This window comes from Theropithecus gelada, chromosome 4 (genome assembly GCF_003255815.1).
Source record: "Theropithecus gelada isolate Dixy chromosome 4, Tgel_1.0, whole genome shotgun sequence".
NCBI classification, from domain to species: Eukaryota; Metazoa; Chordata; class Mammalia; order Primates; family Cercopithecidae; genus Theropithecus; species Theropithecus gelada.
In genome coordinates this window covers 125735077-125762341 of record NC_037671.1, presented here as the reverse complement: position 1 = coordinate 125762341, position 27265 = coordinate 125735077, and the positions used below count along the sequence as shown (strand labels likewise).

General features: G+C 43.3%; 1 protein-coding gene across 3 annotated transcripts in view; it reads right to left on the bottom strand.

Moving 5' to 3' along the window:
* The window catches only part of LOC112623014 (putative transcriptional regulator encoded by LINC00473), a 65674-nt gene that overhangs the window by 6707 nt on the left and 31702 nt on the right, over nucleotides 1–27265 (bottom strand). Inside the window, exons 1-2 of one of the 3 annotated variants that reach the window (XM_025383152.1) lie at nucleotides 18484–18630; nucleotides 8608–9905 (exon numbers count right to left, since the gene is read on the bottom strand). The exons of 1 other annotated variant lie outside the window; for it this stretch is intronic. In XM_025383152.1, the coding sequence (XP_025238937.1) occupies nucleotides 9334–9894 (561 nt within the window). In that variant the 5' untranslated portion in view covers nucleotides 9895–9905; nucleotides 18484–18630 and the 3' untranslated portion in view covers nucleotides 8608–9333. Of the gene's footprint in view, nucleotides 1–8607; nucleotides 9906–18483; nucleotides 18631–27265 lie in introns of those variants that run through there. One more of the 3 variants, XM_025383149.1, reaches the window with a different exon arrangement.

The window sequence follows — 27265 nt, the reverse complement described above, 5'->3', positions numbered from 1 at the left end:
ACTCATGAGCACCTTGCTCTGTCCCTTGGCTGCTCTCATTATTATTTGACATCCTGTCTATTCATGTGCCTCCTCAGTGTCCGTTTGCAAGAATAGATACCGTGTCTGTCTACAATAGTAACTGGCATATAATAGGTGTTCAACACCTATTTATTGAAAGACGAAAAGGAATAAAGTAGCCATGGGCTGCACTAGAGTAAACAGACCCTGGCGTTGGTGCTTGTTTGCACACTTGTCCTATGCTCACACTTCATTCCACAAAGGATTCGAGGCAGAACTGATTCTGTGATTTGCCATAAAATTGTATTGAGTGCCTATTATTTGCAGATGTGAACATGAAAGAAGGTGGGGAATAGCGAAGGTGTTTAAGGTGTTGAAGTACTTTTCTATGGGCAGCATGAGTTCCTTGCAGCCTTCCAGAGTCACAGCTGACATTTGTATTCCTTGTCTCACACCTCTGGGAGAAGGCAAGGGTCTAGGTGGAAGAGGTCATACATGAAACGGCTGTATTGTAAAGAAACAAAATAAAACAGACAAAGACCCAACTCTCCTAGGGGCTGTCTCCCCAACAGTCACTTCTCCTTTCCAAGCGTGGCTGTGATCCAGCGTGTGGGGCCCTTCTCCTACATCCAGAGGAAAAAGCTCCAGGAGGTTGTTGAGAAGCAGGAACGAGAGAGAACAGAGGTTGGGCTGGACCACCAGGAGGCCACGCCCTCTGGCTCTCATCAATGACATGTGGTAGATGACAGAAAGGTCAGAGTCCCCTCACGAGACAGAGGAGTGGAGGCACAGCACAGCTGTGGCAAGTGCAGGTGAACAGTCAGAAAAGCAGAAACCATCAGGCTAGTGCCGGTCACGGGAAATGCAGCCCCACACAGGGAACAATATACCGCCCTCTGAAGGGGTCCTCGAAGCATGACTCAGCCCAAGAAGTCCAGATCTTCCTGCCCTCTGTCTTTGGTGGAGACTCATGAGAAATACCAGTCTAGGAATGGCACCGGCATCAAGCCTTAAGGTTAATAAGGCTTTTTAAGTTGGTTACATTTTTTATCTGTGTTCTTAAAAGTTGGAACAGAATAGTGTGCACAGCTAAAGTTTTTGACGTGTGAGAGCTAGACTTTTTTTTTTTCAAGATGAAGTTTTGCTCTCATTGCCCAGGCTGGAGTGCAATGGTGCAATCACGGCTCACTGCAACCTCCGCCTCCTGAGTTCAAGTCATTCTCCTGTCTCAGCCTCCCAAGTAGCTGGGATTACAGGCATGTGCCACCATGCCTAGCTAATTTTTGTATTTTTAGTAGAGACAGGGTTTTACCATGTTGGTCAGGCTGGTCTTGAACCCCTGACCTCAAGTGATCCACCTGCCTCAGCCTCCCAAAGTTCTGAGATTACAGGCATAAGCCACCGCACCCAACCTAATTTTTGTATTTTTAGTGGAGACGGTGTTTCACCATGTTGGTCAGGCTGGTCTCAAACTCCTGACCTCAGGTGATCTGCCCGCATCAGCCTCCCAAAGGGCTGAGATTATAGGCGTGAGCCACCGCGCCCAGCCTGAGCTGAACTTTTTGAGGGAGAACTGGTTTTGAGTTTCCAGGGGGCTTAGTCTTTAAAGACTCAGGACATTGGTGCAAGAGCAGGTGGATGGCAGGTTGCTCCACTCCAGGTATTCCCTTCCACAACCTCTCCAAGGAGACCAGGCAGAGTTCACCCAGGGCTGGGGAAGAGGCAGGACCAAAGAGGAGGGAGAGAGCCAGGCAGCAGTGGGCTCCTGAGAGAGGCCTCTACCCTGGGCTGATTCCTGGTCTGGGGAGGCTACCGGAGATGACAAACCCCTCCCCAGGTTTGTGGATCTGAGGACATTAGGAATCTTCCCTGGGGAGCACTCAGGAGGCAGCAAGTCTTGCGGTAAAGTCCCCTCTACCTGTGTGGCTGGACAGCAGAAACAGCAAAAATGGCTTTTCAGTGTGTCTAGACATGAGAAGACCCAAATCAGTCCCTGTGTTGTCAGTGGGCACCAGGCAAGGAGGAGACGATGAAACATTACAGTTTCCAGAGAGGGAAGAGAATTGGCTGAGAAAAGCTTGACGGACCCACAGGAGAGAGAAACTAAACCCTACTTCTCTTTTTAAGCACCTTGCCTGGTAGCTAGCATAGCACATATCCGTTCATTAATAAATTTGGATATTACCAGGGAATTCTAGTTTTTCTCATTCTAGACTTGTGGAGGACAAAGGAACTCAAGCCAGTCCATCTTTTATATTATGCCCTAAAAAAATATATGCCCATTTCTAAGGAAAAAATGAAAAAAAGCATCACTTCTTATTATTACATACATTTATACAAATTCACATGGGAAGCAGAGACCTGAAAATTCATTTTCAAATATACATAATGAAAGGCACACCCCCGAGGAAACTCTCCCTGGTTAAAGAATTGTCAGCAGAATGCCTCTGGATTTTTACAGCCCAAATTTCATAGAATATATAGAGATCTTTTGGTACAGGATTTTTAGGCTAGCATTTGTATAGGAAATAAATTTATACAGAACAAAAATGTAACACAACATTCCAGAATAAGGAAACATAAAGGGAGACATCACAGGCTACCTTCCAATTATAGCCAGGAGCAGGTCAGAACCAAAACAGCTGCTTTGAGGGGTACCTTGAGGCCAACCACAGGCACAGCACAGCAAGAGGGGTTTGTGAACATAAATTTTGAGACAAAAGCACAGCTCCAGTTTGCAATTTTTCATTTTTAAACATCAATTCCCTCTTTTCTTTTTCTAGACGAAGTCTCACTGTGATGCCCAGGCTGGAGTGTAGTGGTGCCATCTCAGCTCACTGCAACCACCACTTCCCAGGTTCAAGCAATTCTCCGGCCTCAGCCTCTCGAGTAGCTGGGATTACAGGCATGCACCACCACATCTGGCTGATCTTTCTAATCTTTTTTTTTTTTTTTTTTGTATTTTTAGTGGAGACAGAGTTTTATGGGTTTTACCATGTTGGCCAGCCTGGTCTTGAGTTCCTGACCTCAAGAGATCTGCCCACTTTGGCCTCCCAAAGTGCTGGGATTACAGGTGTGAGCCACCACGCCTGGCCTCAATCACCTCTTTTGAAGATTTGTCATCACCTTACTCCTCAGAGACATTTAGCTACACCAAAATGGCAAAGATAGAATAGTCATTGCCTTGAGTTTGAATCTGATATTTTGACTGAAATTTTGACTTAGTCCTTCAACTTGTCTACACCACCATTAATTTTCAAACTAGTGACAAAAAAAAAAAAAAACCCTCTGGATTCATCTTTCTCTATAACCTTTATTTTCCCCAGCCCCATTAAAAAATTAATTTTGCATTTATTATATGTTGCTTTACTGCAGGCACCTCTAAACTACCATAAACAAGTGGTCACTGAAACAAAGACTTCACTGAAAGCAAAGAAAGCATACTCTATCCAGTGTCCTGCTTTCCCAGATACTTATCCAGCTCTTAGGATGGCAAAATTTTCATCTGTGACTTTTGTTCCACCCCACCACTCTCCGCAATGCCATGGATGGGCTCTCAATGTGGTTTAGTGTTCAAAATCAGAAAGTAGAATAAAACAAGACTGCTACTACTACCAATATATTGCTTTTAGATAGAAATGTAAGTTTGAGAAATATTTTCATACAGATTGTCACATTTAGTCTCAAGTTTAGTGTCAACTGTCAACTGTTATGGTCGGCAGGAATGGCACTATCATTTCCATTATTAATGTGAAGAACACATATCCAAGGGTGTGAAAAAATAGCAAATTTGGGGCTCAAGAAGATTCCTGTGTGTTAGGCACTGCTTCCATGAAATTACAAAGAATGTAGTTATCAGACATAGTTCCTTCCCTCAAGAAGTTCACGATCTAGTGCTGGGTGTAGATTTGTAAACCAGCAAGTGTAACACAGCATGGAAAGGGCCCACCACATACACAGGAGGTTGCATAGGAAAAGGCACAACAAACTCTACCAGCAAGAGAGAGCTGTGGGAAACCTTATAAAGGAGGCCATCTTTGGATTCATTGAAGAATGAGAAGACTCTAAATAGTGTAAGAAAGAAAAACAGAAATAGGAAGAAGTTCTTCCAAGGAAGAAAATGTGTGTGCAAAGGCACAGAGATAATCAAAGAACTGGAAGTCTATGCACAGGAGACAGCACTAGATGACAAAGGGCACTGAGGACTTTGACTTTATCTTATAGCAAGTGGTAAGCCACTAAAAGATTTAACCAGGGAAAAGATGAGATCAAATTTGAGTTCAAAAACATTTTGAAAGTAGAGAGGAGGATATATTTCTAAGGAAGAGGGAGATTGTGGGCAAAATCCCAGGCAAGAAATGATTCCGGACTAAAATTAAGGCAAGGATAGCAGGAATGGAGGAGACGGGATATGTCTGAGAGACATTTCACTGGGAGAACAAAAGTAGGGTTCACGTGCTGGAAAACTTAATTCCCAATGCAACAATGTTGAGAGGCAGAATCTTTAAGAGGTGATTAAGTCATGAGGGCTCTACTCTTATAAATGGATTAATGCCATTATACCAGGAGTGTATTCGTGATTTTGGAAGGGGGTCCTGAGAAAAAGGATGAATTTGGCCCCCTTGTTGTCTCTTTTGTGCTCTTGCTATGTGATGCCTTCCACCATGGGATGACACAGCAAGAAGGTGCTCACAAGATATGTCCCCTTGCTTTTGGACTTCCCAGCCTCCAGAACTGTGAGCCAAATAATTTCTATTGCTGATAAATTACCAAGTCTATGATATTTTGTTACAGCAGCACAAAACAAATTAAGACCATTGTCTTTTGGATACAGGTGATGCACATAAGGAAGAATTCTGGATGGATTCCAGATTTTGAACTCATCAAAGTTGGATGATGGTAATAACTTTAACAATGAGGGAAAGAAGCAGATGGGTAAGGGAGTGGGGAAGAATGGGAATCAGAAAGTGGAGGTAACATGTTTGGTTTTGAGCAGTCCTTATACACTGAGCCTTTGATGTATTCATGCAGAACTGGTGACATTTGAGCTGGAGATATGAAATCCATTTTACTGATGCCAGAGGGAGGAACGTGATGAACCATGGAGAGAATGTTGAGTAAGCGGTAACAGATAGGAAAGGATGTGGATATCACCCTCATTTAAGATTGGCAGAAAAAAGCAACATAATGAATGCAGAGAGGGAGAAAGAGAACAGGAGAAAGTGCTGTCAAGGAATCCAAGAAATATTTTTGAGAAGAAAGAAGAAAGAACAGATGGTCATGAGGGTCAAATGCTACACCCATGTGTCAGCCAGATCTGGCACCAGAAGAGCTGTGTCCCTGCCACTGGCTGTGTCCATTGTGTGGTAGAGGGAGCTGCCAGGCAGGGTGGTAGGACTGGGAATGAATGCAAACCGTGGGAGACGAGGAGAATTTTGCCTGTGAAAAGAAAGGAGAGAGAGGTGATTGCAACCCAGGAAGATGGTGCTTCTTAAATTTTAATGTAGGAGCAAGATTTGACCATGTTGGCAAATAAAGGGCAGCCAACGATGTTGGAGAATGAGTAGAGACTTACTGGGAAGCCTCACTGTTCCCCAATATTCTCTCTTTTTAACCCAATAGTGTGAATCATCGCCACTCTTCTAAGGTATCTTCCATCAGTCCTTTCATCGTTGAACTGAGAAAGGGCATTTGTGCTTTGGAAGGAATGTGCAGGTAGAATAAGACCTTTGCTGTGAGGATGGTTTGCTTAGGGTTAAATGCAGCTTATACTGTTGGGAACTTGTTTGTACAAATTTTGGAAGACCATTTGCTTGCACTGAGACACAGTTCTTCCTCTATATGGTTCAGGGGTGACCATGACAGTTTTTTTGCCCTATAAGAGGCAGTTCTGCCTGCATCCTATGTAGCATCCCAGAGGTCTTAGACACCCCTTGAGGGCTGGAGGAAAGCCAAACCCTGCAACACAGTGGGCTAGGCTAGCAAGTTCCACGTGCCATTGCCGCTTGTCTAATCCTGAATATGGAAGGGTTCAGGTGGCACCTACTGGAAACTTAATAAAACTTTTGTTTACTTTTTTCCCCCAAAGTACAAGACAAGAAGACATTAGCCAGCATGCAGACTTTAACTATCTTCTTCTATTTAGCTTCTATTAATTCTCAGAGTAACTTTTCTCCTAAGCCAGTGAATGGTGAGATTTTCACATTCTCTTAAAACAACTTTGCATTAGAATTCAGTCTCGTATTGCACCCAAAATAAACTTACATATTTAAAAAAGCAACCTGTTCTTAATAGAACCTTTCTTATTTTTATATCACTGACTATTTTTACAACTTATAACAGAAATATGTATTGAAAGAGTTGGTGCATGTCTTGACATCTTTATAGGCTAGACAGTGCTTAGTACATAGTAGGACTGAATAAATATTTGTTGAATGAATGAAGAGTAAACAGAATAAATTAACAGTGAACATTTTGGCCACTAGAGAAGAACAGGCTGGGAAAGAGCTATTGTCAGTTTCACAAAACCTGTCAAGAGCAGCAAATCACAATTAAACACAAAACACACACAAACACACACACACACACACACTATCCAGTTCTATAAACAGGAGACAATTAAGGACCTACACAGTGACCTTCTAATAAATGCTAACCAAACTAGTCTTGTTCATTTCAGAGATTCTTTTTTTTTTTTTTTTTTTTTTGAGACGGAGTCTCGCTCTGTCGCCCAGGCTGGAGTGCAGTGGCCGGATCTCAGCTCACTGCAAGCACCGCCTCCCGGGCTTACGCCTTTCTCCTGCCTCAGCCTCCCGAGTAGCTGGGACCACAGGCGCCCGCCACCTCGCCCGGCTAGTTTTTTGTATTTTTTAGTAGAGACGGGGTTTCTCCATGTTAGCCCGGGTTTCACCGGGTTAGCCAGGATGGTCTCGATCTCCTGACCTCGTGATCCGCCCGTCTCGGCCTCCCAAAGTGCTGGGATTACAGGCTTGAGCCACCGCGCCCGGCCCATTTCAGAGATTCTTACCTGTCAAAGCCTGAATTCAGGGCTCTACAAACCACTTCCTCCTGTATGAAGCCTGATAATAAATGTTAAAAAAAAATCCAGACATCTGCACAGACCCCACACCACAGCAGGGTCCTCTGTCAAATCTCTCCCACTTCCTCTCCTCTACAAAGACCTCAGAAGTCAAAAGCTGGACTGTCAATATCGAAAGTCTAAATATATTGCATTTTACCCTCCCTAACAAGCCAAGCATCTTTGCAAACAGAGCAATGAGCTTTGGCATTCTCGAAGCACAACTGTGAACACAGCAGTAACTCAAGGTAAAACAACCTTGTGAAACAGGTCACCAACAGAGCAGCTTGTGGGCAAGCAGAGCGGCTCTGTCACCTGAAGCAAACACGGCTTCACAAAGCCGTAGCGTGGAGTCCATTGACAACTGTGAGCATCTCCTAATAAGTTGTGTACATAACTAGAATAAAGGCAACATCCACTCATATCTCTTGCTGTTTTCATTAAAATGGCTATTTTGTTTATAGCTTATCCATGTCATACATGCAATTTTTAAATGAAATCATGCAATAAAACAAGAATTTGGCTGGAATGTTGCTAATCTTGGATGAGTTTCAGCTGAGGGTGCCAAGGGCCTCTGTGCTCCCTGGACAACCGGGCCCTTATCCTTGGGATACGAGTCAGGTCCCCATGTGAACCCCAGAAAACCCACCCAGGGCTTCCTTCAGTGAAGGGGCCCTGACCGATGTCTTCTGAAACACTGGGCCCCGGGCACTTGTCAAGTGCTTAACTCAAGAAATAGATTTAAAGAAGTCCTGTAGTGTTCAGAGTCCAGTGAGCAACAACATCAAAAATAAAACAAAAATAAACAAAACCACACACACACACACACACACACACACACACACACGCTCTACATATAACCAGGTTGATGACCTGCATATGTGTGTGGCAGGGCAGGTTAAATGAAATTGGAGCTAATAAAATTCTATTTGGAGGCTAGAAATAAAATTCTATTTGGAGAAATAAAATCTTTAGTAAATTGGACATATGTGCAACATTATTTATTGCAGCACTGTTTATAGCATCAAAAAACTGGAAGTAACATAAGTGCCCATCAATAGGAGATAAAATGAATAAAATGTGGTGTGGCTACACCTCTAAACCACAGAATATTATGCAGCCAGCACAAAGAATTAATTAGAATATACCAGTTGACTTAGTAAGATTTCTAGGAAGTGCTATTGATTAAACCAAGATACAGGAAATATATATGATATCCTTCTTTTTGTAAGACCAACCATAACCCAAAAGCTACGTATACACACATGTTAACAAGTATCCCTTTCTCTACAAAACCTCTTGTTCTTCAGTTCAGATAGCAAGTTCAGATGGTGAAATTGTATAGGGCAAGGGGCACCTGCATGTGTGCAAGTCTATGTAGATGTATTTATATTTGTAAATCAGTAAGCAGTATTATGCAATCCCACATTTTTACATTTTTAAAATGTTTGCATAGACACATATAATAAATTTCTAAATACAATTTGATAAAGGAAGAAATGAAACCTGTGAACTGCTTTAAATTTTTCGGACTTTTTAATTTTATTATTTTTAAATTTTGTTTCAATAGTTTAATTTTATTTCAATGGTTTTTGGTTACATGGATAAGTTCTTTAGTAATGATTTTTCAGATTTTGATGCACTTGTCATCCCGCTTTACATGAATATGACTTGGGTTCTTCTGGTATTTTTATTCCTGTAAAACAAACAGTGTCTGTACATCATTAATTAGAAAAGTGTTCGACACAGGGTATGGACTGCATTGTCCTCAGAAAACCCGTCAGAAGGAGGTGCAGGTAAGGAAATGATGTGCCTGGAGGTGCAGTCACTTTTTTAAGTTTACACAACTCCTAGCCTGCAGGACTGGATTTGTAACCTGAGGTTGCCTGACTCCAAAACCCTTTGGGCTACTCACAGGAGCCTCCCACAGTCCTTGTTTTTGTCTCTGCCTTAAGAGCTCCGTGAAGAATCCCGCAGAACCAAGCTCCAGCAATGGAATTCTTTGCAGCTGATCACTTTGATTTCTCCAATTACCACCCACCCCAAGTTCTTGGGCAGCAGAATAGGTCATAGGACTCTCAGCTCTCAACATTCCCACATCTGTGTGATGGGGGCAATGGGTAAACCTTACACCATGACAATGACTAAGCCTTTAAATTGGAGCGTCCCCAAAACTGAGCACATGAGCCTTGCTTGTTTTATTATTCCAGAATTTTTTACTAGGTGTCTGCTTTGCATTCAGAATAAAGATTCTTTCAGCAATCTGTTGTAGTGCCTGTAGTACATTTCCAGGCTATAGCACCTAGACTCAAATTCGTATTAAACTGGATCTTTACAGACAGGGTTGGCCCAAATAAACTTGGAAAAAGGAGCACTGTGTTAAAACACATGCAGTGGAAACTAATCAAGGGCGCGTACAGACGTGGGTAGCTACTTGCCAACAACCAGGCCGAGGATAAAGTAGTATCAAGGAAAATCAACCAAGACTGTTTCATATTAGAAGGTGGAACCGCCTGGAAACAACATGCCCTCTCGGAAAGTTCCCGCCATGCTCTGGCTCTGTTTTTCATGGTGATCCATCTCCCGGCACAGCCTGGCGTTCTGCGGGCTCCGCTTCTGTTCACACTGGCAGCGTTGGTGCACGTGGGAGTGCAATCACGGTGCTCATGTCCGCATTTCCTCGGGTGCCTGGAGCCCACAGAGCACTCCTTTCTGGGGGTGCTGCTTCTTTCCTTGGAGCGTTCCGTCCTGTGCCTCCCTATGAATTCTCTCCAGGGCGCCTGCCTGCGCCTTCCAACCTCAGCTGACAGTCCCATTTTTAAAAGGTCTTGAATAAAGTGAAATGTGATTAGTTGTGGGAAATGAACCAATGATATGCACAATTCAGCAGCCTTTATCACTGATGAAATCCGGAAATAAAGGTAATTTTCTCCAACTTTTGGTGCTATAGTAGCCATGTTTCTATGAAAAACACTGGTAGAACTTAACTTGTTTCATCTCCACAGTGACTTTAGAAGAAACATAATCCACCATCAACTTCAGGACTGCTGACCGCACACTTCAACACTTCTTGTTGTAGAGCGCGGTAGGGGAGGCAATACAGAGAGAGAAGAGCTCAGACTCTGAAATCTCTCCGGGATTTGTGCCCACATCTCACACTCGGTACTCTGAACTTAGGCAAGTTACTGATACTTCTAGGTTCCATTTCCTTGAATAAATGGGGTATAGTAACATTTACACACCCCATAGGGTTGTTGAAAGGATTAAACGAGATGATACCAGTAAAACACTTAGAACGATGGTTGGCAGATGGGAGCGCTTAGTAATTTATTAATACTATATCCGAAGGAAAAAAATTGACTTGGGCCTTTCTGAAATCAATAAAAATGTGTTTCTATGGATGTTAAGGCCTTGTCTTCAAGAGGTGGAGAGACTCCCTCCATGAGCTCTCTGTCTAAACCAGACAGACTCCAGCCATTTGAAAATACTCCCTGCCTCTTGGCCTTCCCACAGAGCCCACCTGACATCATTTGGATATTTGTCCCCACCCAAATCTCATGTTGAATTTTAATCTGCAATGTTGGACGTGGGACCTGGTGGGGGATGTTGGGATCACGAAGGTGGATCCCTCATGGCTTGGTGCTGTCTTCCTGATAGAGTTCTCACGAGATCTGGTCATTTAAAAGTGTGTAGCACCTCCCTCCCCAACTCTCTCTTGCTCCTGCTTTTGCCATGTGATGTGCCTGCTCTCCCTTTGCCTTCCGCCATGATTGTAAGCTTCCTGAGGCCTCCCTAAAAACTGAACAGATGCCAGCACCATGCTTCCTGTACAGCATGCAGAGCTGTGAGTCAATTAAACTTCTTTTCTTTATAAATTTCCCAGTCTAAAGTGTTTCTTTATAGCAATGGAAGAATGGCCTAAGGCACCACCTTTCACCTGTACAGCCATCCCCATCTCTGGCCATTTCACCCCTTCTTTAAGAGCAGACCCAAAGATCCCCCATCACCAAGGTCTCCCCTGGGCACTTCAGGGGCAGAAGCCACTTGGGATGCACCTGGCTTCCATCATTGCTCCTATCTGTATAGCCATCATTTCATGATGCCATCCGGACTGTGATTCCTGGACATGACTCTGCCCCTCAGGCATGACTGCCAAGCACCTTCAAGACGTGCACATTTGGGGTTTTCTCATAAAAACTTTTTTCAGTAAATGTCTGTTACTGCCTATTTGTTAAATATTCCAGTTAGGGCTGCCAACAGCTACACTGTAGTATACCATATGTGTGCTGGGAGAGTAGGGGAATTAAAAATGCAGTTTATGACTTTATATGTGTGTGTGTGTATATATATATATACACACACACACCCCTTCACAAAATAAAGCCTTCCTGAAGCTTGTTATTGTTCCCTGTTTTGTTTCTGCCTTGAAGATAGTCACTAAGGATGTTAATAATTTGTGACACATCATCTTTAGTGCCTCTTTGCACCCACAGAAGGAGGCTGTCGAGGGAGATGTGTTTGATGTGTGCCCACCTATGCTCACTGCCACCCACTGTGGACAGTGGGCCCTGCCGTGTGTACCTGCTGGGGCTCGCCACTGTGCCCCCACTCTCAGGCCTCTGCTCACCTGCCCTTGCCTTGTCTCAGGCCTCTGCTCACCTGCCCTTGCCAGTTTCAGCTTGTTCCATTCAAATCCCTCTGGACCTCTTCTTGGGAAAAGTACTGCTAATTCTGATAATTTATTAGGCACTATTATATACCAACCTACATAAAGTGCTTTAACCTCAACAGTGTGCTGGTAGGTATTTACGACAAGGCCCTCCAGGAGGAAAGCCCTGATTTATGGTGTTTGCCAATTTCCAGGGTGTACCTACAGCCCATTCTGCTAGAACATTTCTTCTGAAAATGAGGATTTGTTCCACTGTGATTGGTAAATTAGGGAACAATTTGAGTGTCATGTCAATGTCGGTTTGCTCAGGCACCATTTTGTTGCTCAGAAGCCAGGTGAATGCAGTAGGAAGGATGGATCTCACACATACGCATTTCATCAGGACAAGGAGCCACACCCACCCATACCTACTATCACTACTCTCTCTAGGATTTTAGATAACCCTTGTATTAGTCAGGGTGCTCCACAACCCTGGGGAGAAACAGAACCCAGAGAGAGGAAGGGAAATGGTGTGGTGGGGTGGGGGAGGCGAGAGAGAGAGAGAGAGAGAGAAAGAGAACTGAGTATATAGATTTATTGAACACGATATTTATGATGGGAATGGCTCATGCAATTACAGAGGCTAGCAAGTCCCATGATCTGTTGCCCACACACTGGAGAACTGATGCTGTAACTCAGTCTGAGTCCAAAAGCCTGAGAACCAGAGAGCCAGTGGTGTAAAACTCTTAAGTCTGAAGTCAAAGGTCTGAGAACCTGGGAAGCCATTGGCATAAATGCAGAGTCCAAAGTTCTGAGAACCTAGAGAACCTGGTGTTCTAGGGCTGGAGAAGATGAATGTCTCAGATCATACAAAGATAATTCACTCAAATTCACCCTTCCTCCACCTTTTCATTCTATTGGAGACCTTAGTGAGTCAGGTGATGCCTGCCATGTTGGTGAAGAAGGATCGTCTTTACTCAGTGTTTAAATTCAAATGTTAATTTCTTCTGGAAACGTCCTCACAGACCCATCCAGAAATAATGATTTTCCAGCTATCTGGACACCACCTAACCCAGTCAAGATAACACCTAAAATTATTCATCACACACTCCTCTCAGAAGTTCAAATCAACATGAGCTACAGCCCTTCCCACCACCAACCGGCTGCACGGCTCTGTGCGTTCCCTTCTGTATTAGCCTGTTCTCACACTGCTAATAAAGACATACCCAAGACTGGGTAATTTATAAAGGAAATAGGTTTAATTGACTCACAGTTCTGCATGGCTGGGGAAGCCTCAGGAAACTTACAATCATGGTGAAAGGGAAGCAAACACCTCCTTCTTCCCGTGGCAGCAGCAAGGATAAGTGCTGAACAAAAATGGGGGAAATCCCCTCTTAAAATCATCAGATCTCGTGAGAACTCACTCACTATTGGGAGAACAGCATGAAGGTAACCACCCCCATAATTCAATTCCCTCCCACTGTCTCCCTCCCAGGACACATGGGGATTATTCAAGGTGAGATTTGGGCGGGGACACAGCCAAACCATATCACCTTCTCTTTAATTTCTCCTCTTGAACCTCAGCTATTGTGTATTTTTCCTTTGGTTTTCTGTTCTTTTTCTCTTGGGAACTCTTTGATTCTCTTCCTCTTGCAGACAGGGAGGTGGACATGGTGGGCCCCCAGGCATGGGACACTCACTTCAACAAGCAAACTTCAGGTCTTTCTCAAGGTGGTCTTTTCAAAGTGACATCTTTACTGTAGTATTTATGGATTTCTTAATGAGTTGAAATGTATAACTATGTGTGCTACCATTTTTATTGGGTTCCTCACCTTTTATTTTTTGCCACTGATAAAGGTGAAGGCTGTGTCCCTAACCCCATTTTCCCATAAGCCCTGCAGTTTTTCGTGTAGAAATACATACTTACATTAGAGCAGAGCTAACTGCCTGTGGTATGCTGGGGCCCACTCACATTCACACACTCTTACTTGAAAGAGCTGGTTGGATTCCCAACTCTGTGTTTAGTGATGTCACATAAATACTGAAACTACGTCACTGTGCAAAGAAAAATTCTGGAAAAAAAAGATCTTCTATACTTAAAGAGGATAAGGTCCTTTTATGAAAAGTTTGTGTGAAGTGAAAATCTTCTGTACTCAGAAGACAAGGTTTCAATTTCTAGTTTTGCCACCTGGTATGACCTTGAGTGTGGCATTGACCTTGGGTGTGAGAGCCAACTCATATTGGCCTCTGTGACTCCCCTCTCCTGGTGTTCACACCCTCCACGTTGCGCAAGGGGGTTGGTCTGTGTGACCAACAGAACAGCAACAGAAGTGAGAGCATGTCACTTTGACACCAGGCCCTAAAGTCATTGCAGCCTCTGACTTGGTTGCTTATTTGCTCCTTGGGCCACCTGCTTTGGGGAGGGCCAGCCTCCACATTGAGTGTGTCTCTTGACAACAGCCATGTGCCATGAACCACCTTAGAAGCAGTTCTTCCAGCCCCAGTAAAACTTCAGATGATGTAACTACAGCCAGCATCTGGACTGGAATCTCATAAGAGACTCTGAGATACAGCCATACAGCTAAGCCACTCTTGACTTCCTAACCCTCAGAAACTATGAGAAACAATATATACTTGTTTGTTTAAGCCAGTAAATTTTGGGGTAATTTGTTGCTATGGTCTTCATCTTTGTGTCCCCCCACCCCAATTTATATGCTTAAATCCTAAACTCCAAGGTGATAGTATTAGAAGGTGGGGCCTTTTGGGGGATAATCAGGTCATGAGGCTGTAGCCTTCATGAATGGGATTGGTGCCCTTATAAAAGAAACTCCATTGAGCTTGTTTGCCCATTCCACCATGTGAAAAGACAGCAGGGAGGTGCCATCTACAAACGAGGAAGAGAAACTGCCTGCACCTTGATCTTGGACTTCCCAGCCTGCAGGACTCTGAGAAATAAATTTCTGTTGTTTATAGTATTTGATTGTAGCAGCCTGACTAGACTAAGACATTTGCTATGGAGCAATAGATAACTAATAGAGCCACTAAGCCATCTAGTTCTCTATATACATATGGCGAACAGGTACAATAATGCTCGCTCTGTCTACTTCATAGAGAAATAATGAAACCAAGTGGGGAAATGTGTGTGATTGCATTTTAGCAGCTGTAAAAATGCTCTGCAGCCATAATGTGCTATTATTACATTTAAAGATATCATTTAGTTGATTGTTTCCTTTGCTGTGCAGAAGTTTTTTAGTTTGAAGCAATCCCATTTGTCTATTTTTGCTTTTGTTGCCTGTGCCTCTGGGGTCACAACAAAAAAATATCATTGCCTAGACCAATATCATACAGCTTTTCCCCTACATTGGTCAAAGCTTAGGAAGGTTCAATGAGACAGAAGGAATAAGCTAAAGAGAGCTATTGCAAAACATGGTGACTATAGTTAATAAGAATATATTGTTGGCCGGGCGCGGTGGCTCACGCCTGTGATCCCAGCACTGTGGGAGGTCGAGGCGGGTGGATCATGAGGTCAGGAGATCGAGACCATCCTGGCCAACACAGTGAAACCCCGTCTCTACTAAAAATACAAAACATTAGCCGGGTGTGCTGTCGCGCACCTGTAGTCCCAGCTACTCAGGAGCCTGAGGCAGGAGAATGGTGTGAACCCAGAAGGTGGAACTTGCAGTGAGCCAAGAACTTGCAGTACTCCAGCCTGGGTGACAGAATGAGACTCCGTCTCAAAAAAAAAAAAAAAAAAAAAAAAAAAGAATATATTGTCTTCTTTAAAAATGCTAAGAGAGTAGATTTTAAGTGTTTTCACCACAAAATGACAACTCTGTGAGGTTATGCATATGTTAATTAGCTTGATTTAACCATTCCACAATGTATATATATTTCAAAACATCATGTTGCACATAACAAATACATAAAATTACCTGGCTATTTAAAAAACTAATAAATATATCATTCAGGCCTCACTACATGACCTTCACATGATCAGAAATTTAAAAATTAAAATACCATGTCTCTACCATCCAGAAATTAGTGCAGTAAACACATTATTGAATGTAATTCAGATATTATCTATATATATAAACTTGCATACTTAAAATGAAATTATTTTTTACATATAATTTTATAACCTTTTTTTTTTTTCAGTTAATAAGCTCCAGGTTTCCATTTCAATGAATCTTATCTAATACCTAGTCTGTGTTCACATTTACTCGATTGCTCCAAACATTTTCTTCAGCTGGCTTAACCATTCAGGATCCAGTCAAGGGCCATTCACTGTACCTTGTTGCCTTCCTTAGGTTGCTCCTAATCTACCACAGCTTCTTTTTTTTTTTTTTTTTTTTTTTTTTGAGACGGTGTCTTGCTCTGTAGCCCAGGCTGGAGTGCAGTGGCCGGATCTCAGCTCACTGCAAGCTCCGCCTCCCGGGTTCACGCCATTCTCCTGCCTCAGCCTCCCGAGTAGCTGGGACTACAGGCGCCCGCCACCTCGCCCGGCTAGTTTTTTGTATTTTTAGTAGAGACGGGGTTTCACCATGTTAGCCAGGATGGTCTCGATCTCCTGACCTCGTGATCCACCCGTCTCGGCCTCCCAAAGTGCTGGGATTACAGGCTTGAGCCACCGCGCCCGGCCGACAGCTTCTTTATTAATGACATGCAGTCACTGATGAAGACCATATTTCATCTTCTGGGCGTGTCTGGGTATTTTCTCATGAAGTCATTTTGTCTTTTCCTCTATCTCCCGTATTTCCTGTAAGCTGAAAGTCAGATCTAAAGGTTGATGAATTGGGGATTAGACTACATCTTAAGTGATGCTGTGTGCATAAAGCCTGGTTGACCCGCCATTGCTGATGCTAAAGTTGACAGTGGGTTAAGAGATTGAACATACAATCCTTCCATTGTACAGCTACTTTTTCTCCCTTAGATCAATGTCTAAATCTGCATTAACTACATCTCTAACGTTGATTTTCTAATTCTATCCTTTATTCTATATTATTGATGGCCTTTTTTTCTTTTAAAATAGAGCTTTCTCTCATCAACTCAGCCGTCTTATTATCCCCAGTGCAGTTCATATTGGAAAGAGAAGGTAAATAATGATTGGCCTTCAGTGTCAAATTCTTAATGTAATGCGTTGGTTTAGTAGTCATCTCAAGTTGTGGCATAAAAGTATTGTCCTAGCTTTTGCTTTTTGAGTTTCATCATGGATTCACATACTTTGATTGATTCAATGTGCATTAATACACTATAACCGCTGCTACTTTTGATGTTGAAATTATCATACTTTTGGCCAACAGGAAGGGATTTCTCGTTTCACAATCGTATTAGTTTTTGACAGCTTCCTTGCTTCCTGACACAGCAAGACATCACTTATCCCCAACCTGGAATTATCCATCTCACCAATTAAGTATGGCCTTCTGAAAGGGCAGCATTAGGTAATGTCCTATCAAACAGACTGGAAAGGTGCAAGTTTCTACTTTATTTTCAGGATATTATATGTAAATTACAGGGAATAGGAGAAAACATTGCCAAACCCGAATTCAACCTGAATCTTGACAATGGACTTCTCTGATGCAAAGACTCATAAATATATATATGTGTGTATGTGTATATACACACACACACACACATATGTATAGTGTGTGTGTGTGTCAATAGATAAGAGATATTTAAATTGCAAAAGCTTCTTCTACTTAATAAAAGTAAGACCAAAATAAGACCTTTGAGACCTGAACCAAGAGTTTTAATATCAAGCGCAGGTGGAGAGACCTCAGGATAGGTAGAGAAAGTTCCCACCATCAGGCAAAGAAAGCATAAAGCTCTATCAACAGAGAAGAAGAGAAGAGTACGCCGCCAGGAGAAGGAGTTCTTGATTCTCCCTTCCTGGGGAGGAGGTTCTACCTATCAGTAGTGGGTGTGGCAGAGATGGAGGCAGAAATCAGTCAGAGCAGAGGAGCTTGCACCTACCTCCCACCAGGAAGGCTCTGGCAGGAGACCTTATGGAGCGCTCTGCACCAAGGTGATGTTCTACCTTAAAGGAGAAATGGCAGTATAGCCTTCAGGCAGAACGCTCTCCCATGTTCCAGGCAACAGAAGTTCCCAAGTGCTCCTGCTGAGGTAGGTAGCTGAGAGCTGTGGCCCATCAAGGAACCATCAAGGTGAGAAACAAGGTGGTTTCAGAGCCAAGATTGCTGTGGGTGGACAGTCTAAGCCAGGGGCCAGGTAAGGGACTTGCTTGAATCCTACATGAATGCCAAGGTGGGACAAAGCAAGCTGCAGATGGGACTTCCACCTGGGCCATGCCCAGGGGAGTGACTAAGCTGGCCCCACAGCACTAGGTACAGGGAGGACTGAAGCCTTGGCCCAGAGTCCCGGTGAGAGAAGCTATGCCACCACATGAGGTCAGGTACGAGCAACAAAACGTGACAGCCTCGATTATGTGTGGTCCCTGCAGGACTCCAGGAAGCCATCACATCTGTCTTGCCACCGGACACCTACTTTGGAAGGAGCAAACAGGAAATGGCCCAAGTAAATAATTTGAGTTTTGAGTTGATGGATTCAGAAACTCGATTTTTCAAAAAGAAATAGTTTCAATCCAGAAAAGATTGTTACCTTTAACTAAGAAAAATGTTATTTTTTCTTCCACCATCAATGGGAATATAGGCTCCACGGCAAGATGAAATCAGTTAAACATCACGAATAAGCCATACTGGTCGCACTAACCCATTTGGGATGAGTTATCTTTTAAACCCACCTACCACACAGTACAATGCAATTCAGAATACTTGTTATTACAATGATTCCCTGGTTCTTCAACCCTCTTGAGTCTTAGTGCACGGGCTGGAGGAGATGCCCGTGGCAGATGCCCTGGAAGGGGTCAGCAGCACAGCTCAAACAGCAACACAAACTGGTGCAACACGTTGGATGAGGACTTGGGAGACCACCGCAGACCTTATGAAGTGCCATCTCCCACTGACCATCCCCCAGAGGAAGAACTACTTGAAAATAAAAATGTAGGAGATCTCTTTAGAAGAACTCTATTCATATCATACACATGCTATGTATTCATTACGAGCTGCGGGTTACATAATGAGGTGTCTGAAAAATGTTTAGGAGGAGGCATACTACATGAAAGGAGGTGGCATAGAAAACAAAAGTATTCTGTCATGTTTTATCATCAGTGTCCAGAAATTCACCAAAAAGTGGAAAAATGAACTCATCCAAAGATGAATAAAGTGATCATCTGTAGTTATCTCATGAGTTTCAATATCATTCTGGCTATTTTTGTTGATGATAGGAAGCAAAATGACCCCTAGGGGAAAAATGAGAAAATTAAAAAATAAAATTTTATTTAATTATAATAAGAGCTAAAACATGAGGAGGAACGAGAATGTTAATGCAAGAGGCATCTTTTAAAAATAATTATTATTTTGCATGTGTTTAGTCCAGCCTTTTGTTTTTGCTTTGTCCTTATGAAGCTGACTGCTTTATCATTGTTAGTTTATCTGCCCTAGAAGATGAAGTCAAATTGACTTGAAAATATGGCCTATTCCTTTTATATATTTTAAATGTCTAAAATAAAGTTGAGTATATTCTGTGACCTGAATAGGAGAGCTCAAAAAATACTACAATATTTATCCTTCCAGCATACACAAAAGTACAGTCTTTGTTAAATGTTTTAACAGGCTTTTATGGCTTGATAGCCATAAGTTTTTTATCCGACAAGATTCACTCACAGTAACATGGTCTAGAGCAGCATTTAGCATTTTCTATTTGCACACTGCGAGCTCCTGGAATTTTTAGCTTCTGATTTCTATCAAAAGAATGAGAGAGGAGCTTGCTTCCCTGGAACCCCGCGTAGGGTGTGAGAGCGATGCACCTGTTCCCTAGGAAGGACACCGGGCGGGAGCTCCAGCACAGAAGGCTTTGCCAGCTCTCTGCTTAAAACCTTCTTCCCTAGCACACAGAGTGCTTTCTGCAAATGGGCGTTCACAGGAGACTCCCAATACCTGTGCAGAGCAGGTCCACTCGGATGCAGAAGGCACCCTTCCAGTCATGAGAACAGCAGCCAGCCCAGGAGTGGTACCCATGGATGAGAAGGGCCAATTTAAGTTACAGCAGAGCCTTCAGCTAAGCCTTGGAAGTCTAAAGCACTAAAAAAAGGGGAGATCTGCTTAGAGGATGGTGCGTATCCTGAGCTGGCTGAATCTCCAGACATGAACCAGGGCTACACACAAACAAAAGTTATGTGAAATATTAATAAAATAATGTAAAGCTGGGGTATACGTTGGGAGATCTGATCTCTCATCCCGATTTAATAAAGAACATGCATTCTCTTTGAAAAGTTCCTGATTTCTTTGGACATTATTCTTTCCTACATTGTTTGGAATGTTAAAAATGTGGGTTATCTTGGTTCTTACATATTGTATCATTTTACGCCACCTTTAAGCTCTAGAAGTCAGTCTGTGTGATTGGCAGGGGCCATGGAGGTCTTTCTCAAGGTTGAAATAAGCCACACTGTTTAGGGAAGTCAGCTGGTGAGGGAGCTGAAAAACTACCTCTGAACTGGTACAAAGTCACATTAGGTTTGCCAGTTCTGTAAAGCAACACATTAGATCACAGTCAACAGACACACTCACACGTGAGTATATTAAACATCATCTCCAACATTGTTTACGTCTTCTCCTTGAGTATTACCTGTGCATCCTTTTGCTCATTTTTGAGCCTCGTAGAACTTCAGTTCAGGTGGATCTGCTCTGTCAAGCTTTGTTCTGCCCAACCTGAGAGCCGTTCCTGGGGGTATTTTCCGACCTATTGGCTGAGAACCCTCTTTTCCATGTCCAGCATCCTTCAGCTGAATTGCCACAGCTCCTTGGTTGATTTCCCTACCAACAGTCGATTGCCTTCCCACGGGTCCTGAAGCGGAGTCACATCCAGCTTCCTCTGCACCACTCCTGGCATAGGGTGAACTTCCAATGGGACCCTTCCATCTGGCTCCAACCTTCCTTTCTCACTCTGTCTCCTAACACTGCCTCCCCCATTTAGATGAGTCTCTTCCCCATTCTCCAGCACTGTCCTCTGCCTGATGCTGCTTCTGGTTTGATTATTTAGTCTCCTCTCCCACTGCCCTCACTTCTCCAAATCCAGGTGCAGGCATATATTCTCCATGCAAGTGGTGACCTGGCTCTTTTAATACATGGTCCTTCTTCCATTTATTCATTCAACAAGCTTTTACTGAGGCCCAACAAAGGGCCTGGCCTTGTTCTAGCTAAAAACTAGCCAAAACTCTTCAACTGGCATTTTATCATACACTTGCTCTAGTCATTTACAATAAATAGTTGACATTTATCATGAATTTACTATGCCAGGGGAGGTAAGTACTTTCCAACATGTGCATCTCATTCTTGCAATAGCCTCCTGAAATAGGTGCTGTTATTATCCTCAAGTCCTCATGCAAAGTAACGAGGCAGAGACATTAAATGACTTTCCCAGGCCGTGCCTCTAATACGTGCCCAGCTAGGATTCAATGTCAGCATTCTGGCTCCAGAACGCCTCTCAGCCAGCAAGCTGCCGTGCACCCACCAGCAGCCCCCATGGCCTCTGCCAGAAACCATGCCAGGGATTTGATTCCTTCACCTGTGCCTGTCTTCACTCCCCGAATTTAATAGAACCCACATCTCTCACGGAGCAGAACTCTACAGCTCCTAAAGAAATCATGCTTATGTTGCGTATTATCTTGGTTAGCTTTTGCCAAAATCAGGTGTTTGAACCCGGTAATGAGGCCACAACAGGAACTTGTTATGTTGTACGGTCTGTGGGAAAAACACCAGAAAATGACACTGTTCCTTAGTTTTACACGCACACATTTGCAACCTCAATTCTAAAATGTGCAGACTCTGTTAGTGTTGATTCTTAAGTATGACTACTGAAATAAAAATGTCAACATTTACTTTTCTTCTTTTAAGACATGGAGAAAACTCATGGGAGGACTAAGAAATCTGGGAGAGGCAGGAAACCACACCCCTTCAACTCCCTGCCTGGGCAGAGAGAGAGGGCTCTGCACGGGATGGAAAGCGCAGCTGCCCTGACCAACCTAGCCTCATGGCCCAGAATCCTCCGCAGCCTCCAACCACCAGGGCTCACATGGGCTTAACTGTCCTTCACCCTGGGCTCCATCCACTTTGCTTAAGTAAATCTTTCACAGGTATTTCCTCAGCCACTTATTAGTTTTATAAGAGGAAAAAAAAAAAAAGGCCACAGTACATTCCTAACCAAAAGTAGTTGTGGGTTTTCCATCCTCTCATGAGTGTGAAACTGCCCAGCGGGCCTCCCTCAGGTCCTACCCAAAAATTATGTTTCGAGTCCAGCATTAGAGGAAATTCTGAAATGAAGCAGAAGCAGGGAGACTCATAAAATGAAAACCCGTGTTTGAGCTTGCTGCTGAGCTCCCTTTTTGTGTCTATTGAAGCTTGCTAATAAACTTCTCTGCATTAGAGTTTGCTCTTAGTACTTACTCTGTGACTTGGGCTCTCACTGCCTCTGTTCTTACAGAGGGACTTTCTAACCATCCAGTTAATAGAACCCCTTCCAATATCTGAGGAATTAAATAATGTCTTCTAAAATAGTAATATTTATTATCAAAAGAAATAAAAGAAATTTGAAGGCTGTAAATACTTCTTTTAAAAATTTGGCCGGACACAGTGGCTCATGGCTGTAATCCCAGCATTTTGGGAGGCCAAGGCAGGAGAATCGCCTGAGGTCAGGAGTTTAAGATTAACCTGACCAACATGGTAAAACCCCATCTCTACTAAAAATACAAAAATTAGCCAGGTGTGGTGGCACATGCCTGTAATCCCAGCTACTCAGGAGGCTGAGGCAGGAGAATTGCTTGAACCCAGGAAGCGGAGGTTGCACCAAGACCAGATTGTGCCACTGCACTCCAGCCTGGGTGACAGCACAAGACTTCATCTCAAAAAATAAATAAATAAAAGGAATTAATAGATTTCTATTTTTTAGAGAAGTTTTAAGTTTATAGAAAATTGAGCAGACAATACAGAGTCCTCCCATCCCCAGCATCCTCTGCTATCTGCGTCTTGCACTAGTGTGTCACATCTGTTACAAGTGATGCACTAATACTGACATGTTGTTATTTACTAAAGTGCGTAACTTATATCAGGGTTGGTTCCTTGTGTTGTATAGTTCTGCAGTAGTTTCTAGGTACTTTGCCAAGTACATAGTGACGTGTATCCACCATTCAGGTAACATGCAAAATGGTTGCATTTTGCATGGTTGGTCCTCAAATTCCCCTGTGCCCCACCTATTCATCTCTCCATCCTCCTGAGCCCCTGGCAACCACTGATCTTTTTTTTTTTTGAGACAAAGTCTCGCGAGTCTCACTCTGTCGCCCAGGCTGGAGTGCAGTGGCTCGATCTCGGCTGACTGCAAGCTCCGCCTTCCAGGTTCACACCTTTCTCCTGCCTCAGCCTCCCAAGTAACTGGGACTACAGGTGCCCGCCACCACACCAGGGTAATTTTTTTGTATTTTTAGTAGAGACGGGTTTCACCATGTTAGCCAGGATAGTCTCAATCTCCTGACCTTGTGATCCACCCACCTTGGCCTCCCAAAGTGCTGGGATTACAGATGTGAGCCACTGTGCCTGGCCAACCAGTAATCTTTTTAATGTCTCCATAGTTTCATCTTTTCCAGAAACCCATATAGCTGGAATCATGGCCTTTCCAGATTGCTTCAGTTTGGGGCAATTATAAATAAAGCTGCTATAAATATTATTTTGCAGATTTTTGTATGGAAAGATGAAATGTTTTAACTATTTTGAAAATCAAAATATTATAGTAGATGGCGCTTCTGGCATTACCACTCTCATGACATACTGATATTGCTAAGATTAAGTTGTCAAACCTGAATATAAAGGTGGCGGCCGCAAAATAACTGATGCATGCCTTAAAGATCACACACGCTCACATGGACACTCAGTTTGGTTCTAGACATTCAGAGTTTAACGTCTGCCTATGGGTAGGAAGCCCTCGGCTTGCTAAAGTTATCAGGAACTTTCCTAACTTCATCAGTTAGGATCACAAAACCCAACTAGCAGAGCCTAAAACAGGGTTAGGGTTTGTTTTGCCAAGATAACAAGAGCGGGGTGGAGGAGCTGCCTGCATTGTCATCAAAGGCACAGGGTCTCTCCGTCCTCCCTCCCCACCACCTGTGCCGACTCCAGCTTCATCCTGGCTGCATCTCAGCTGCAAGGTGGCCACAGCAGCAGGCAGGCCAAGCAGCCCACCAGAGGCTGCACCAGGAGGCCTTACGAGAGGGCTCAGGGTTTCCGGAAGCTTCTACACAGCCTTGGCTTTCTATCTCACTAGCTGGGCTCTGTCCCATGGCCACCTCTGTGTGCAGGGGAGGCTGGACAGGCCAGCATTTCTTTCTTCAAAGTTCACAAGCAGAGGCAAGCAATAGAGAAGGTCATGAAGAAGGACTGTTTAATTAGTTAAAGCAACAGGCTTTGTTATTGCAGGGAATGAACAACAATGAGCAAAAAACTCAACAAACTCAACGGAGCTCCAGCCTGGCCCATTCCAACTTGCCTTACAACTCCACAAGGATCTCCTCACTGCCCAAGTTGGGACCTGGCCGCTAATGACTTTGAGAACGGTCGCCGTTTCCGTGACAGCTCCTCTGCTGCTGTCATGGCCTCTACGCCACCACCGCTCCACAGGCATAGGAAGGAGCCCAGGAGGGCTCGCACTCACCTCAGGGCTTCAGTCCCCAAGTTCTCCCCATCGCCTGAGGGTCAAGGTCGTGCTCGGTGTGTAGGGTTGGAGGTGCAGGGAGGATAGAGAAGGCAAAGTTCATTATAATGGCATCCCTCTTTTATTTTTCATTCCATTACTTTGATCATTATCTCTCATTTGCATCTTTGCAATAACTTCCAAACTGTCTCCTCTTCAGTCTCCCTGTATTCAGTGTTTCTCCCAAAATTTCCAGATGAGGCTTCCTGAAACATGGAAGTGACTGGTCCCTTACTTCCTCACAAACCTTTGCCACCTCCCCTCTAGCCACCATGTAAAGCCTGACACAGGAGCTTAGCATCTACCTCTACCGTCTGCCTGTTACCATTCTGCTGTTCCTGCTACTTGTAATCTTCTTCTTACGAAGCCCACCATTTCAATTCAGGAAATTCACAAAGCCAGATGCTAATCCACATTAGAAAATCTTAATATGGGACACATATAGAAGTATTTTAAATGCGAGTACAAAAGTTATTTCTTCATACCTTAGAAATTATTGACAAGAAAAAAACAACTATGCAAACCCAGAGAATTTAAAGAACTTAAATTCTAGTAACGTGTTAACTAGTAGTGCAAACAGGATACTATGACAAATGAAAAGTTAAAAGCTGCCAATACCTGCACCTATATTTTGGAAGTGTAACATAACTCCCAAAGGTAAAATAACATAAAACATAAAAATATATATTTGATTCATATAAAAATTTCTAAAGCTATACAGGAGATGCATATTGTCTGTTTTGTTTTGCTGCAATTTCTGAGCATATTCTTAACATTGATGCCTCAACTGTCACGTCTATAAAATGGGTACATTTGTAAACTGCCTGAACAGAAGACTGGGAGACAGACTGGGAAAATTGTCAAGGGTCCTTTCAACTTTAAAATGTCTGATACTATTAGATTTTTAAAAAATAAAACAGTGCATTATATGAATTAGTAAAATTCATGTCATAATAGTAGCATCTTATTTTCAGCAATTTCTACTTAACTTTTGACTAATCTACATTATGCAAATCTAGAGCCTGGAGAGCAGGGTACCCTTTTAGTATGAGAAATAACCCAAATACTGTTATTTATTTATCCACTTTTTTGATGATTTCAAGAGAAGGAATCAATGCCTGTGACAATTTCTCTCCATCTCGTTGAATCCTTTTCTAAAACCCTATTTAGATGACTTGATTTTGTGGTTTCTTATGGTTTAATTCTTCCAAGTGGATCTAACAGTGTTTAATTTACTAGTATCTCTAAAAACTGAACAGGAATGGTGAAAGTCACATAAGAAAAGCAAATTAATACAGAAATTCAACATGGTTGACTTGCAAAATCCCATAATATTCACCGGCAGGATCCAAATTTTCTTTTACTTTCTGTGAGTAAGAAAAGTTATTCTTCAAGCAAATGTGAGAAATACTCAGGTCTTTTTAGTTAAACTTGTGACAAGATTTACCAGATCCTGCCTTTCCTACGGCTCTCATTTTAAAAGCATAACTATTAATACAAGGAGCTGGTAAGCTGCGGGATTTCTCTCTGACATGTCTCTGTGTCCACTGAGCACAGGAGCAGACGTTTCTACCATGGTATGGAATCCGAATCATGTCATAGAATCAAAGGGCGAGTGGGATCTTAAGACTCGGCCATGGGCAAATGACGATGTATTTCCAAATGAACCTTTCCTAAGGAGCTATTAATTGCATGGGTCACAATTCCACCTCCACCCTCTCAGAGCATTTGAGGGAGTTGGGCCAGCCCAGGGGTTGGTGAGCAAGTTATAATCAGCACAGGAGGTGGGCCAGGAGCACACCCCACAGCTGCTGGCTCTGCCTTGGGGGATGAGCATTTGCAAAGCCGGAAAAATGACCTCCTGGCTATTAGTGCAGGAGACCTGTGCTATTCAAAGAGTGAACTCGGAGGGTGGGGATGAGAAATTCTTCCTTTACCTAAAAGCCACTTAACAGACTCATTCAAAGAGCACAGGGCCCAGCCCAGTGGGATCACGCCTATAATCCCAGCACTTTGGAAGGCCAAAGTGGAAGGATTCACTTGAGACCAGGAGTTTGAGGTCAGCCTGGGCAACATATTAAGACCCCAACTCTACAAAAAATTAAAAAATTAGTCAGGCTTGCTGGCACATGTCTGTAGTCCCGGCTTCTTGGGAGGCTAAGGTGAGAGGATCGCTTGACCCCAAGAGTTCAAGGTGACGGTAAGCTGTGATTGTGCAGCTGCACTGCAGCCTAGGCAACAGAGGGATCTATCTCTAAAAAAATACAGAAAACAAAAATCCCAAAACCAAAAAATATGTATGATTAATAATAATTACAACTAATGTTTTCTGACTTCTGACAGAGCCACTGTGCTACATTCTTCACAGGAATGACTTTATTTGTGCAATTTGACTCCAGAGCCCATGGGAGTCCAGCTCCAAACCACCTTGATCAATAACCTCCTTATTAATGAAGGTGCTGTGTTTGGGCATTGCGAAGACAAAATATGTCCCATGCATAACAAATAACACCCAGGGCCGGGCACGGTGGCTCAAGCCTGTAATCCCAGCACTTTGGGAGGCCGAGACGGGTGGATCACGAGGTCAGGAGATCGAGACCATCCTGGCTAACACGGTGAAACCCCGTCTCCACTAAAAAATACAAAAAACTAGCTGGGCGAGGTGGCGGGCGCCTGTAGTCCCAGCTACTCGGGAGGCTGAGGCAGGAGAATGGCGGGAACCTGGGAGG